The sequence below is a fragment of the Pantherophis guttatus genome, chromosome 2 (assembly GCF_059756535.1).
Source record: "Pantherophis guttatus breed Tessera chromosome 2, ASM5975653v1, whole genome shotgun sequence".
Classification (NCBI taxonomy): Eukaryota; Metazoa; Chordata; class Lepidosauria; order Squamata; family Colubridae; genus Pantherophis; species Pantherophis guttatus.
The window spans coordinates 24,618,758-24,634,289 of NC_142064.1; the positions used below are offsets into that span (position 1 = coordinate 24,618,758).

Here is a 15,532-nt window from a genome sequence, read left to right on the forward strand (position 1 = left end):
CTCATATGTAACAAAAACTCAGGTTGCTTTGCCTTAACACAATTGGAGACCAATGGCTTTGCTTTGGGTTTGCTTTTCTTTTGAGCTCTTTCTGGATTCCGAAAGGAGAGTCACCATATTAATTAGTGGTTGCAAAATGCTGCTTTTGGAACTGATTTAGGTGATTGCACGATTTTTAAATACATCGTTATCTTTTTTAAATACATCATGGGTTTGTTTGATAAATTGTGTGAGTGTTAGTACTTTGTAATGCAATTTTTTCCCCACTCTAAGACTGCAATCAATGAGATTGCTTGGAAGGCTAGTAGTCACTGTGACGGTATCACATATATTGTAAGAGAACGGAAAAATGGGCTTCAGTTATATGGAAGACTTAGAGTTTAATGGAACAAAGAACAAAAAAACTTGTTAAGTGCAACATATTGCAAACCCGCATCAGCAACAGGAACAAAAGCAACTAACCACTGCTGTCATAGTTGAAGTCTGCACTGTCACATGCACAGCCCAACTTGTGGCCTGGCTCACATCTTTCACCCTTTCACAAATTTCCTGACGGTTAGAACAATTAATCTGTGGAACAACTTGCCTCCAAAAGTTGTGAATGCTCCAACACTGAGGTTTTTCAGAAGAGATTGGACAACCATTTGCCTGAAATGATATAGGGTTTCCTGCCTGAGCAGGGGATTGGACTAGAAGACCTCGAAGGTCCCTTCCAACTCTCTTATTCTGTTGTACTTCCAATGAAGAAAGCAAAGTATTGGTGTTTCCAATGGGGATATGCAATTGTGAAATAGCAACTTGATTGCCATCATTCTGGACATAGTATGGCTTATTTATAGGTGTAGAACAATATTGCTCAACCGGGGCAACTTTAAGATACAGACTTCAACTTCCAGAATTTCCCAGCCAGTCCTAAATTCTAGGAGTTGAAATCCATATACCTTAACGTTGCCAAAGTTGAGAAACACTGGTGTAGACACTACAAATAAGGACAGCAGGTTGAAAAGAGTGGACTGCTAGACCAAGAGAGGGTGATATGGAGCAAGCTGGAATATTAGTGGATCTATCCTATCCTACAACATGCAGATATCCAAGAGAGGAAGCATTTATAAAGTTAGAAATCTGGGACCAAGTTGAACATCACATTTTTCTAGTCATCCTATCTCGGGAGCTTGACATGAATGAAACTAAACAGGATGATTAAAATATGTTGCCCCTTGTTGAGGTCTTGAGACAGATCACAATCTGCTTTTTTCTTAGTAATCAGTTTTGTTTTTCTGGATGGGAAACTACATTAACTATGTTTACTCCCAAAGGTGCTTTTTCAAGAGGCAACTGGACTTTCTGGTTTTTTTCTTCGAAGATGTTTTGCTTCTCATCCAAGAAGCTTCTTCAGCTTCAGCTTCTTGGATGAGAAACGAAACGTCTTCAAAGAAAAAACAAAGCCCAGTTGCCTCTTGAAAAAGCACCTTTGGGACAACCATGTCCTGGATGACTGAGAGTCCCCATAGATGTTTAACTATGTTTAGTATATGTGCTCTTCAGTACCAACTCTGAAACAACACATCTGGTTTTTAAACTCAAGCACCATAATTTTCATGAAAACACAGTATTTTTCCATGCAAATTTGTCATTCAATCATCAAATAGCAATGGTAGGAAAAGTCTAAAACCCACTGACTTAGGTAGCTGTATCTCTAGAAGTAAACATTTAGCAAGTCAAGAGAAAGCTATAGTTACTGATGCTCTGGTTGTCTGAGGTTTTCTGACGTCGGGGTTAGCTGAAGTCACTTTTGAGAGGCGGCTTCCTGGGATTTCCCAGCAGGAAAACCAAATGACGCCAAGAGTATGATTTTTAAATCGGGGCACTCCTACCTCATTGGATCATCTAACATGCCCAGGCAGATGGACCAGTTCTTCACCCAGAATTAACAAGCATTCATTAATGCCTGGATGTGATGCTCTTACAAAACATTAGCTGTCTCTGTGTAAATACAATTTTAAAACATGTAATCTGGAAATTCTGTAGATACTATTTATATTGCTCCAAATACTTGGTGTTTAGAGTTTGTAAACTCCAATGGGAGCAGAATCCACAAAGTAGTTATGTTTAATATCCATGTTTTGTGTTAAATCTGGATCAGGGGTGTCAAATTGGTAGCTTGCGGGCCAGATGCATCACACGCAGGCCACGGCCACCCCAGTTCTGCAAATGGGGAAAATGTGAAACGTCACGCGACGGCAACGTGATGCCGCAAGTTTGACACCTGTGATCTAGATCGCATATGGATGTTGCTCCCACTCCATTGAGTTCACAAATCACAGTAACTCATTGTTTGTTGAATAAGTCAGTTAGCTGAATATACACAACACATTATACCATAAACAAATTGCAAACCCCAGGGCTGAGTTCATATCAATACAAAACCACAAACAAGCACATAAACTACATTATGGCTTAGTAAGATATGTGATCTTATGAAGGTTGTAGGGTCTCCATTTTTGGAGTTTTTAGGAAGCTGTACAGCCATTTTCCATGGATAGTTTAACTGGTTGGCCACACATTGCAGAGGATTGAACCGGGCGATTCTGGTTGTCCTTTCCAGTTCTATGAAACTGATCCATTTATTCTCACCACACTACTGTGCTGACACCACTCTTGACATTACAAATGGGAATGAACTCTTAATTATTCAAAATGTTTCTGATTTAAGATCAGAAGCATGTTTTCCGAAAGGCAATTTCCTCACATTAACATTTTCCTTCAGATATGGAATTGTATTATAACACAGTTGAAAGAGGAAAGCATGGAAAGGATTAAATTAAAATTAAATTAAATAATTAAATTAAATATCAAATTGAAAAAATCGGAAGAAACATCTCCCCCCTGCCATCAAAATAGGATGAAGAGTTCTAATTTTCTCCCTATTTTTTTTCTATACCTTCACTACTACTATCTGATACTATCAAGAAGTAGCTGATTTAGCCTCTCAACTGAATTTCCAAATCCATTTGTTGAATCAGATCTCTCTAAAATGATGATGCAGAAGAGGACATGCCAAAACTTGCTCTGATTCCAAAGCATGTATAATCTGTACGTACGGCAACAGCCTGGAGGCTGTTGTTAAGTCTTTTGCAGTAAAAGCCATAGTTTTGCAGCACTTCAAAGATCATTTTATTTTTACATGGCTTGTGTACTCCATGTATCTGGACCATGATCCAAGAAAGCATATACATAGAACTAGGCTTTAAAGCACCATAGCACCCAGTGCAACCATAGATGACTTACCTGCTTAATTACATAGATCTGTCTTTTGAAATGCCTGCTACTAATTCCTTGTTGACAGGTTCATAGGATACAAAGCATAACTTCACTGACGCAAAAGATTCAAAGAGTTTTAACATTTATTTTTACAAGGCATTTGCCTCATTGGTTTGTGAGGTTTATAAAGGTTAAATTTGTGCTACAGTTCTCGGCCCATCCATTGCCTGCAATGGACTGGATACATTTCTGACATAAAAATGAATCCCACAGGTCTTAGGCCACCAGTTTAATCAGTTAATGTTAAGTCAAAGGATATGCATATCTAGAGATTGCCAAACCTTTGTCACTTTAAAAAAGAAAAGCTATGTAACACCAAAACCATCCGTCTTGTGATGTTTGCACAATCTGCATTAGTTCTTCAAGTTTTATTAGACAATGCTTTTTGAACTATTTTAAAGGAAAAGGAACCAAAACAGAAACTTTAATATAAATGCATTATATTCTACAAGCCAGAAAGGTTTTTTTTCCCCTCTTAAGTTCCAGTTCATCCAAAAGATAAATGGATTCTCTCAGTGAAGCCTATATTTGCAAAGGTTCAAATGCTTAAGTGTGATGGAGATCTACAGAAATCATTCTTAAGGAGAATTCACAGGCCAAAAAGCAGCCTACAAGTAATGCATTTCCCTTGACTAATGCTCTAGGTTTTTGCTGTCCATGACTGGCAATCAACATAGGAGCCACATCGAGCAAGCTAGATGCTTATCTCGTGAGTGGTCTTTGAAACAGGCGTGTCTGCTGTTAAGTGCTTGGAGATTGCAGTCTTTGAGTATCCTTTCAGAGGTGAAACTGAATTTAAATAAGCTTGAAATATCAAACAACTTACACAAGGGCAAAGCCACAGATATTCTTGCAGAACAACTTTTCAACACATCCCTAAAACAACACAAAATGTTCAGGATCATTGATCTTGGGTTGAACATCTGATCAGATCTTTATCACCTGGAAGCCAATGATACAAACTACTCTTGAGTAACCTTTATAAAAGATTACAAGAGAAAGGTTCCAAGAAATTTATTTTCCAACCATTTTTTAATTAAATGGCCACTATTTGGACAGTACTTTCAACAAAGAAAATCTGCTCAGAACAGAAACATCGTATTTAGGAGAAGGGAAGCAAAGGCGTTTACAAAAGTGTAAACACACACACACAACTGGAAGCCAAGTTATCAATAGTTACATGCCTGCAGCTTTTTGGATAGGATAGAAAGAACAACTGAAAAAAAACCCTATATCCAATTATTAGCACCTTGAAGAACAAGTGAGTTGTACTGACCTCAAAAATGTGGGGAATTCTGAAAAGTGGAATCAGAGTCATATTTAAGATTTAGGGCATTTTTATTGTTAAGGCACATAGGACCCTAACACTAAGATCAAATAGAGATATGAAAGGCTTTAAATCACAATAACTGATCGCAATAATGACTTTTATAACAAATCTGGCTTCTTCTCTGGAAACTAGTTTCAGAAAATGTTATAGAGATCTTAGTCAAAAAAGGGTAGGAGGAGGAGGACAACTGAAGTTACATAACCTATTCCTGTTTTTAATAAAAACTGTTTTCACAAAGAGCCCTTGGTAATTTTAGTTCCAAGAAGCACAAGAACTTTTAGTGTTATTAAACTACATACATCAACAAACCGCATCAGACAACAGAGCGTCAAGCTTAACATTTTTCATGCCCCAGTTAAGCAGTACTGTACAGCTGAATGTGGGTTATAACAGGTTAATCCCATGTATGTCCCCATGTTCCCCGTATCTAATCGACTTCCACCTCACAGAGGCGTCTTAATGCTCCCCATTGGAAAGGGTAACAGCAACTGCTTCAGTGTCCATTTTTGCAGGAATTCGTGGTACTTTCTTGGCAGGGCTGGGAATATGCTAGGAAAAGGAGAAAGAAGCCATAGATTAGAACCCATCAAAAAACAAAGCTAACAGTTCTTTTAAATGCGTGTTTCAAAACATAATGAGAAAACCTAATGACACATAAGGAAAGAGCAGCATAATAATAAATACATGGTTGTAAATACTTGAGCTACATAGTACTAAACACCGTTCAGGCTGAATTCTGGGAGTTGAAGTCTATGCATTTTTAAGTTGCCAAAGTTGAAAAAATGTTAGCAATGTTAGTGTAGACAATGCTCTATAATGCATAACCAAGTGGCAGTTTCACTTCTCCTGACTGAGGCGCATGGAGAGAGAACAGGTCAGGGCCCACCACATATTGGGGGTGGCAATTTATTCTCACCTGAATAATTGAATAATGAATGCCAAAAATCCCAAAGAAAACCATGCCCCAGATTTAAAGGACATTCGTGACAATAAATTATAATTAGGTAAGAATTGGATACTTTTGAATAGCAATAACATGAAATAACCTGGCATGCTTTAAAATTTGGAGAATGAAAACAAATAATCTTGAGTATCATGTTCCAAATTTAACAAAAGTCCAATTTATAATTTTTGGACAATATATAGAGCCACAAAAACTAAATGTGGTACATAGGAGAAATTGAACTCTGTATGTGAGAGTCCCAAAGGTTTTTTCAAGAGGCAACTGGACTTTCTGGTTTTTCTTTGAAGACATTTCGCTTCTCATCCAAGAAGCTTCTTCAGCTCTGAACTGTTGCCTCTTGAAAAAGCCCATTTGGGAGAACCATGATCTGGATGTCTGAGAATCTCCATAGACGTATATGTGAGAGAGGACACTCTTTTACATTAGCTCAAGAAAGTGAGAATAGACACGATTTAATAGGATTTAAGATTGTGATTTGCCAGAATAACAACAAAGTACAGATGTACTTTGTTACATGTGCTTGTTGCACAGCTATTTATTTTTCAGGAAATAGAAATACCAAAAAAGAAAGTTAACAGAAAACCAACACACAAAATAGCAAGGAAATGTGTTTGAGAGAAAGCAAGCAGATTGCTGCACTTCTTCCAAAAGAATACCCTTCCTTTGAGTCACAAAGACTGACATTAATAGTATTTAGGACACACAGGTTTGCATTTAAACAGAATTTCTATTTGGCCAAGACTCCAACTTCATTCAGCAAAGTCATAGTTAAAACAGAAGAGGAAAGAAATTTGCAATTATGCAGTTTTAAACCATAATTAAGACTTGCAGTTATGCAGCCTTAAACCCAGTCAATATGTGCACTTGCTCTTGGATATAAGGGAAGAACGGAGATTATATGACTGCCCGGTTACCTCGCCAGCCAGGTTCAGATGAACTTCCACTCCTGCTTCCAGAGGTCTGTCACCCAGCATGGGACGACGGGCATATGTCCTTCTGTGCTTTTCATCCACTCGTACTAAGTACCATGTTCCCTCAAAAAGGTCATCGACTGAACACTGGGGGATATAGTTTGCTGTAAAAAATAGGAGGGTTGGGAGGCAGAATTTCTAAATAGGCATTTTATCCCAGGTATTAACATACTGTAGTTATCAGCACCTTTTCAGATGACTCATTACTTTGAATAAAGCTAAGGTCCCAAAAATAAAAGTAAAAAATGAATTAAAGTTTAACAATCTTGAAATTGTTTCTTAAAAAAATAAAACTTAAAGCAATCTTTAAGTTTGAGGACCCAGTTTGTGGGGGCAATAAGCTGACTTTCTATAAATATACAAAAGTATGAAGGCTATTGCTTAACGCATTGTAAGCCGCCCTGAGTCTCCGGAGAAGGGCGGCATATAAATCAAATTAAAATAAAATAAAAAAAAATAAAAAATCTTACACATGAACACAGAAACCCAAAAGTTACTAGACATTTTTGTTTTCTACAAATTTGTATATTTTTAGAAATAAGTCGATAGTAACAAGCCTTGTTACAAGTGTTTCTTGGAATGCAGTAGGGCTACATAGAACGTTAGTGCAACTAATTTAATTTTTTAAAAGCTATTGATCCTAATCTGTTAATAACCTTCCTAATGATTAGCAAATCTCCTTCAGTGGGAACTGTAATACATTTTATGCATCAAGGTTTATTATCCGAGTACAAAATACATTATCCAGATAATTCAGAAGTTAAAAGGGGATGGATACAGGGCTTAAGCTGCAAATCCTTATTAATCACAAATGGGATGGTTTTATTTCCTAGATATGGCCTAACTTATCCACATATCTCTAACCCAAGTTGGATGGAAAGTTTCCTAATTATTGGAAAAGCTACAGATTCATTTCATTATTGTTTTTAGAAAAATAACCAATATTTTTATGTATCTGTAGTTTTAAGTTTTGATGTACAGTACATCATCCTTTATGTCATCTTAGAAAAGATGGAGTTGATAGAAAACAACAAACTTGCCAAATTTGACAAATTTTCTGATACAGGTCCTATTCATTTCCATAAGCATACACCAAATATGACTTAATCAAGATCAAATATATCACTGATTATCTACCACTCACCTAAGTGGTGAGTTCTTTCTCTCAGCATCATGTTTTCTGCAAATACTTCTGGTGAGATACATTTCCTTGAATCAAGCCTTGCTTTCAAATCAGTCAGGCTTGATATTATTTTATCCAGAGAAGAGCCTGCAGTATAAAGGATTAAGTTAAGTTTTGTGGGAAACATTATTATAATACACAAACAGCTACAGACTTGGGCATGCAAGAATAAAGCTAGTAAAACAACCCTTTTATTTCCTATAGATACTCAAGAAGGGAATTCTTGTGGCCCTTTTTAATGGCATTAACTCAAACTAGTAAAGCAGAAACTCACATTTTAAAGTTTCCTGACATTCATGCCAGCATAAACCTATTATATCACACATTAGAATAGAATAGAATTTTTACTGGCCAAATGCAATTGGACACTCAAGGAATTTGTCTTGGTGCATATGCTCTCATGTACATAAAATAAAAGATACAGGACTTAAAACAGGACTCATCATCACAGCTAAATTCTGATAAATTTTAAATCTATGGAATAGGGCTAGTTGATGTTACAGGTCTATATCCAAAATATGCTTCAGAGCATGCGAGGCCAGAAATGCAAGATCTGTCAGCAACTCCTTAAAGCAACTGAATTAATATAGTTGTTTTAAAGAGCCACAAGTAATGCTACGTTCGCACTCTGGTGCAAGCCAACGTATCTCTTTGGAATCTAACCTAAAATGCTGCCCAGACCTTCTAAACAATTTGCTTCAGAGAAAGTTATAGTAGACCACAGAAATAGCTTCCTTTAGTTTTAATGTTTTATACAAAAGAGATTTTCATTATACATGGGAGTTTCTTCCCAATCTATTGCCCTCCAGAATGGTTGATTTCCTAGAATATTCAGAATGATGTGAGTTGAAGATACCTGAATAACACAAAGTGGAGGGAAAGACTATCGTAGAGAAGACTTGGAGGTAAGTAGTGGACTTAGAGACAAGAATATGACTTAATCACAACACTTGAAGTCAAAATATAACCAGTAATAGTTGCTAAGGATTGGCATTTCCCTAAGTTGAATTCACCTCTCTATCTATGATCAGCAACTTTTGGCTTTCAAAGGTTCCTCAGGAAGCAACAGCATACATACATATTCATAACTCAACTATCACACATGCCTCCCTTTTAAAAAATTTAAACTCAAGATTCTAAACATGTTGAATTGTATGCTTGCACAGAGTCAAAACACTATAAACAACTACTAGTATTTACACCCAATAGGAATTCAAAATTGGCCATATCTTATTGTGCATGCATGTGTGTGTGCGCGCACACACACACACACACCTGGTGGCTTTCCTCACCTGGGGTTGCATCTTGGCTAACCTTGATAGAGTAGAGGGTAGCAGCAAAGCCAGAACCGTATGAGAAAACTCCAATCCTTTGTCCTGCCAGTTGCTGTAGAGAGTACCTGCATTTCATAGGAGTCCAGTAGTTAGCAAAAAGTTTAAAGAAGGTGAAGGAAAGCATCTAGAAAATCTAATTGGTTTGTTTCAGCCAATATTTCCTATTAAATTGCATTGTCCCTTTTTTCTCATTTTCCTAATTGCTCTTGGGAAAAAGCTACATCAATTCTTATTCTCTTTTGTTCTATTTCATGTACAATATTACATACATTTATAGGAGAGAGTGACTGGATGTTAATGTAAAAGCAAATATTACATCTGGATAAAAAGAAAACAGGCAGCTTTGCTGTTTAAAGGTACATGCATTTTTCTTCTTTCCTGCTTCTCCTCAAGTATTCACAATTCTACCCACAAAATGTATCAGAAAATACTTTTTTAAAAAAGAAACCTATGGCTTCTTGAAACAGTACATTAATGCTGTGTAAATTTCCAAGATTTTCAGTTTCAGAAATTCCTATACGGTTTCTAGAAAAAATATTTGGGGAACTTACAATAAAAATACCATTGACATCTTGGGGATTTGTCTCCGTTTCTTGACAAATTAAAACTGGGCTTTAGGAATACGCTATCTGAATCAGTCAAATCATTTCAATGCATCTCAAACATATTCCCATATTACCATCATACATACTGGGCTAACAGAGAAGCAAGGCAGCCATAAACAGATGGTGTATACATATTTCCGTTTTGATTGGAGACAAGCAAAGAAGCCTTTGTTTTTTGGCTGAAGATTTCAGAGCTAGCCTTCATAAAAGCCTTTTCCACATCTCTGTCAAAGTAGGTGTCTTCCAGTTTTAGATCTCTGAAAATAAGATAAATATGTAGAATAAATACATACAGAATCCTTTTTTTCAACCTGCTGGGTGATTTGAGATTAGTGAAGATTTGGAAGATGTCTTATCTAGAGGCAAAGGATTTACATATATTGGATTATGCTGATATATGAGGAACAATCCTAAGGCTTCACAATCCAAACTCACTTACTGAGTTATAAATTCCACTGAATTCTTTAGAAAAAAGTATTTCTGAAAAACTCTATTTATTTTTAACTACAATTCAGCTATCATCTTGACTTGTGCAAAGAAGCTTTCTCTCACATTCTTCTTCTCTACATTTTCTTTATATGCCCCTAGTGTGTCACTGCTGATCACTGGGCACTCAACAGCAGATCTCGGGCACGTTAGGATGGCATACAAAGGAGGGATATTCCTTTCCGCTGGCATATGCTCTTCCCTTTCTTATATATAATTTTATTAAGCATTTTATTTACAATAGTAAAAACTAATACAAGCTAAATGTAAAGAAAAGAAAATGCAAAGAATAAAAAGTGGACGAAAAAAGAATGAAAGAAGAAAAGAAATATAATAGAAAGAAAACAAATAGATAAGTAAACAAACAATCCCTCTTCACCTTCTATAAAGTTAAACAGATATCTCTTCATCCCATATCCCATCCCTTATCTATAAGCAAGTCCATAAAACATCAACTTTTCAGCCCATGCTCTTCCTTTCCTACGTAAACACTGTTGGACACAACCCATTGTTTCAGCCATCAGTGAGAAGGCTTAGTACAATTTATCTTTAACCAATGAAGAATAAAATATTTGGGTGACATAACTCTGTAGGCCTCATTTATATATTGCCATTAAGTACAGTGTTAACATATTTGCCAAATCTTGCTTTTGAGGTAACTATTGTATTGGGATAGTTTACCTAAATGCTTCCAGGCCATTGTAAATGTCATTTTCTTTCGAGAGTGTTGACTCATTAAGAAAGTCATTCAGAAGCAGGCGGGCTACAGATTTCTGAACAAGTTTGCAATATGGAGAATGAAAGATTATGAAGCCAAAATCATTCAGGGTGAAGTCCTTATCAATTCCCTCTGAAAAAATTAAAAAGAAAAACAATAAAAACAATGGCATTCTAGAAATGATCTGTCTAAAATTGCAAATCCCACATATGCCATTGAAAAACAGAGTTTATTCCATTTAAGCAAACATGGTACTGGAATGTAAATATATTAGTTATTCTAAGTTTAAGACTCCTGAAACAGTATTTACAATTTACATATCTTACACTTATCATTTAACAAAATTTGACACCATCTCTCAGTAGCAACTAAACACAAACCACCCCGGTTTGATTAAAGCCTCAATACACATAGGGCTAAGTATTTATTTATTGATGTGCTCTAGTTTTTCCTTACTCTTGCATACCCATACCTTCTTTATCTGTTCTTTCAATTTAGCACAATTCATTTATTTCCAATACCTGCGTCTTACATTTTTTTTATTTCATGAGTGGAATAGTATTCCTCCTTTTCAAATACCTATTTTTCCCCATTCACCTTTTCTCCACTTTCTAAAAGTTATCAGGTGGGCTTTCTCTTAAAAACTTACAGGTCTTGTGCATTATTAAAACACACCTCTCAAAAACTATTATTACTCCAAACAAAGCCCTTCCTGAGTCAAAATGGTATTAATAAAGTACTACAATGTCCTTGCAGTAAACATTTAGTTTCGAGACCTGTGTACCTAAACCAGTAAAAGATTTGTGTGCCATTTTCAAGTGTGCATGGGAAATGTTTTAAGTCTGTAGTAGCTTTCAAAATGTTAAAGAAAAGAATAACATCCCAAAGAGAAGAAAGGGGAGCCTGAGTCTACAACTACATACCTTTCTGCCACTGGGCACAGATTTTCTTGCGATAGACATTGTAACAGCGATCCAGTGCATTGAGGTAGCATTGTATGGATAGTTTGCCATCTACCACAGGATACTCAGATACCATATCAGGTTTATAAAAGTCATATGCATGCTGCATGTGGGTCCCACGCAATCCTACAGGGGAAAATTCACATACAAAAGAGTTATCGATTCACAAGCTGTTTTTCCAATTCCGAGATGCGCTATGCAGAACTAGAGTTAGATGGGAAGTGCTGAAGAAGTGAGACACTACTTTCAATTTTTCATTTCTCTGAGAAAATGAAACGTGCAGTATTTAACAGCCAAAGAGAGGGGTTTGGTAGAATTATTGTATTAAGTTCTCTTGATCATTGAGGTAATTCATTTGTATAGATCTGTGATGTACAAAGATGCGTACTACGTCTGGGCAGGTTTTGTTAGGTTGCTAAACCAGCCAGTCTATCCATATCTTAAAAAGCCGATTCTTTCATTCCAGTAGAACCCCACTGAAAGGGCAGGCTAATACTTGGTGGGAGGGGAGAAAAATTAATCTTGATGAATCCAGTAATCCCTATCCTTAGCATGCCCTACGTAATACCATTTGCTGACCTGTATGTGACAGGATAAGGATTACCAGTAGGTCAACAAAAACTAGAATATGCTACCATAAATGCTAGCATAGGATATGCTGGATCAAGGACTTTAGGCACTTTATCTCAGCCATGTGAAAGAACCCCAAACAAATGCCCTGGACTTGTGCATCAGGCTAAGCTAGCCAAAAAACTCCAATCAAAGTTAAACAATGGAGTCCTTGGTGCTCTGAGCTTAGTTTATTGCCCAACTAAGTGACCTCATCACTGGCATGACATTACCTAGTTGGGTAATGAAATGTCTGCAAGCAAACCATCAAACCTGGAGAGCACCAAGGACTCACAATTCAACACTGAGATACACATATTTGCATACGCTGAAGGTTAAACTAACTAGATATGTGAGTGTAGCACTGTAACTGAGTTGGCTAAGTGTGTCATGTGAACGTGGCCATTAATATGAACAAAAGCAGTATTTCTTTTAGAATACGTGGTAACAGAGCACTAACCTCGTTCAAAAATGAGGGGTGCATTTGGACCCACAAGCATAGCAACAGCACCAGCTCCTCCAGTTGGTCTGGCATTCCCAGTTGCATATACAGCTATGTCTCCAGCAACAACAAGTGCGTAACGCCCTGAAAAAATACAAATACAAGCTATGAATGGACTGCATCAAGATTATGAGAAATGTCAGTTGTGACAACTTTATGCGAACAGAAACAACCCTATCCAGAGTTATTCAACCTGCAATTATTTTAATCAACTGCAACCATTCATTTCTACATTTAGCATTTAAAATCCTATTAAAAATTTCTGATTATATTGTGTTGACACATATCCTTTTATACAAATTTGCATTTTGTATATGAGGACAAGTGTGAGCATTTCTAAGTGGCATTTGTGTCAATAACAAGGAAGTAGCACAGAGGAAGGTATGTCTAGATTAGCTGCCATAGAACTTGTAGGATAAGCAGAAAATGTTCATAGGGTAATAGCTTATGATGCTGGATTTCTTATGAAAGCCTGATAAACCATAAATATATTATCTCACAGAATATTTTTATATTTCATCTTAAGTTGACCTACATCATTATAACCTGTTAGTTGCTATACTCAATGACACTTATCAAGAGTTTTGTCTTGAAAATTTTTCTAGTACAGCAAGAACTGCTATAAAAGCTACTCAAATAAGTGTGATTTGACAATCAGAATTTATCCTATTTTACAGATAGAACAATGACTAGCATCGTTATCTTTTTGGGGATTATAATGTTTTTCATGCCTCACATATCAGGATACAAACCTCTATCCTCACCCAGATAATTTCTGATACCTCCGCATGTCAACATTGCACCATCCTACTTCATATGGTGTTGCAATGAGCAACTATTTCAACTAGATAGTTGAAACAAGTACTTTATACTTGGCTAGAAGCTGAAAAGCATTCATCATTAGTTCCTCCCATAGATTCACACTGATACTGTAATAATTAAACCTTTTTTAAAGTGTCTTCTGCAATGTAAACAACAGCAGAGGATTTGGCAATGCATTACCTCTCTGGATTTCTATAACATTTCTAACAAGTTGTGGCTAAGAGGCAATAATTGAAATACATATCGAGAAAATCTTGATTTGAATAGGTGTTAAGTACCAGGGTACTTTTATAGAGGGTTTTGGAAACTGTATCTTTGTTTACTCTTTTTTCAATTTATTCAAGGATTTGGGTTGCCCCAGGTGATCAAACTTACCATCCCAGGAACTAGATTCCACCCAGTTAATGGCATTGAAGAGTGCAGCTGTGCCTCCATAGCATGCATTTGTTGTGTCAATGCCCTCCACATCTGTGTTACCAGATTCTTCAAAGAGCTGCATCAGGACTGTCTTTACAGATTTGGATTTGTCGATGATCGTCTCCGTTCCAACTTCAAGTCTTCCAATGCAATCATAGGACAGACTGTTCCGCTCCATCAGCTTCTGGACTGCAGTGAGGCAGAGTGAATTGATATCCTCTCTGTCAGAGCAGAAGCCCATCTTGGATTGTCCCAAGCCAATGGTGTATTTGCCTGCATCCACTCCATCAAATTTCTCTAACTCTACCTGGTCAACATACTGGGAAGGGAAATAGATCTCCAAAGCTACAATTCCCACATCTTTTGGCCAACAGGCTTCAGCATTCACAGGTAGGGATCCAGGCATATTGGTGTATCTAAAAAAAAAGGTCATAGTTTTATACCAATGTACAATACTGAAATTTAGTTTAAAAAATATCAATAATCCAATATTTGACACAGTAATTGTCAAGAACAAATATTATTTGTTAGACAATTTTAAGCTATTCCAGAAACAGCTATGAGTAAACAGAAAGAATACTTCATACAGAAATGAATTCTTCTGCTTCAACTGATGCTATATATGTCAGCCACTTTCTAATTCTAGTCTATTACAGTGTTCTCAATCTTGTCAATTTTAAGACACGTGGATTTCAACTGTCAGAATTCTCCAGCCAGTCGTTGTTGTTGTTAGTCGTGTCCGACCCATCAAGACCCCATGAACAACTTTCCTCCAGGCCTTCCTGTCCTCTACTATCCTCTGGAGTCCATTTAAGCTTATGCCTATTGTTTCAGTAACTCCATTCAGCCACCTCCTTCTCTGTCGTCCCCTTCTTCTTTTGCCCTCAATCTTTCCCAGCATTAGGCTCTTCTCCAGTGAGTCCTCCCTTCAAAGTAGGTGGCCAAAGTATTCAAGTTTCATCTTCAGGATCTGAATTTCATTATTTTAATAAGAACCCGTTTTTTTTAAAAAAAGCAAATACTCATTGAGAATGTGTTTTCCCTACTCTAGTATAGATGAACATCTAACTTGTTTTGCTTCACACCTATTAATAATGTCCAAAATGAAAAAAAAAGAGCAAAAATATTCTGCCAGAATGGAAAATATAATTTGCATTCTTCCCCTAAATAGTAAAGAGCAAAAACATAAACCACAGGAACAAAATGATGTTAATGCTGTTCCTGTTCATAAAGATACCATATACCTATTGGAATTCAGAAATATATAATACAGTATCCAGTATATATACATATACTGTAAATATTATT

General features: G+C 36.6%; 1 protein-coding gene across 3 annotated transcripts in view; it reads right to left on the reverse strand.

The window, feature by feature from the left end:
- Positions 1 to 3,386: 3,386 nt before the first annotated feature.
- Positions 3,387 to 15,532, reverse strand: part of HMGCS1 (3-hydroxy-3-methylglutaryl-CoA synthase 1) — a 28,020-nt gene continuing 15,874 nt past the window's right edge. For all 3 annotated transcript variants that reach the window (XM_034440829.3, XM_034440828.3, XM_034440827.3), the window contains 9 exons: positions 14,183 to 14,640; positions 12,944 to 13,069; positions 11,836 to 12,000; positions 10,876 to 11,044; positions 9,795 to 9,965; positions 9,062 to 9,168; positions 7,731 to 7,856; positions 6,530 to 6,690; positions 3,387 to 5,200 (listed from right to left, as the gene is read on the reverse strand). In XM_034440829.3, the coding sequence (XP_034296720.2) occupies positions 5,108 to 5,200; positions 6,530 to 6,690; positions 7,731 to 7,856; positions 9,062 to 9,168; positions 9,795 to 9,965; positions 10,876 to 11,044; positions 11,836 to 12,000; positions 12,944 to 13,069; positions 14,183 to 14,630 (1,566 nt within the window). In that variant the 5' untranslated portion in view covers positions 14,631 to 14,640 and the 3' untranslated portion in view covers positions 3,387 to 5,107. The remainder of the gene's footprint in view (positions 5,201 to 6,529; positions 6,691 to 7,730; positions 7,857 to 9,061; positions 9,169 to 9,794; positions 9,966 to 10,875; positions 11,045 to 11,835; positions 12,001 to 12,943; positions 13,070 to 14,182; positions 14,641 to 15,532) is intronic.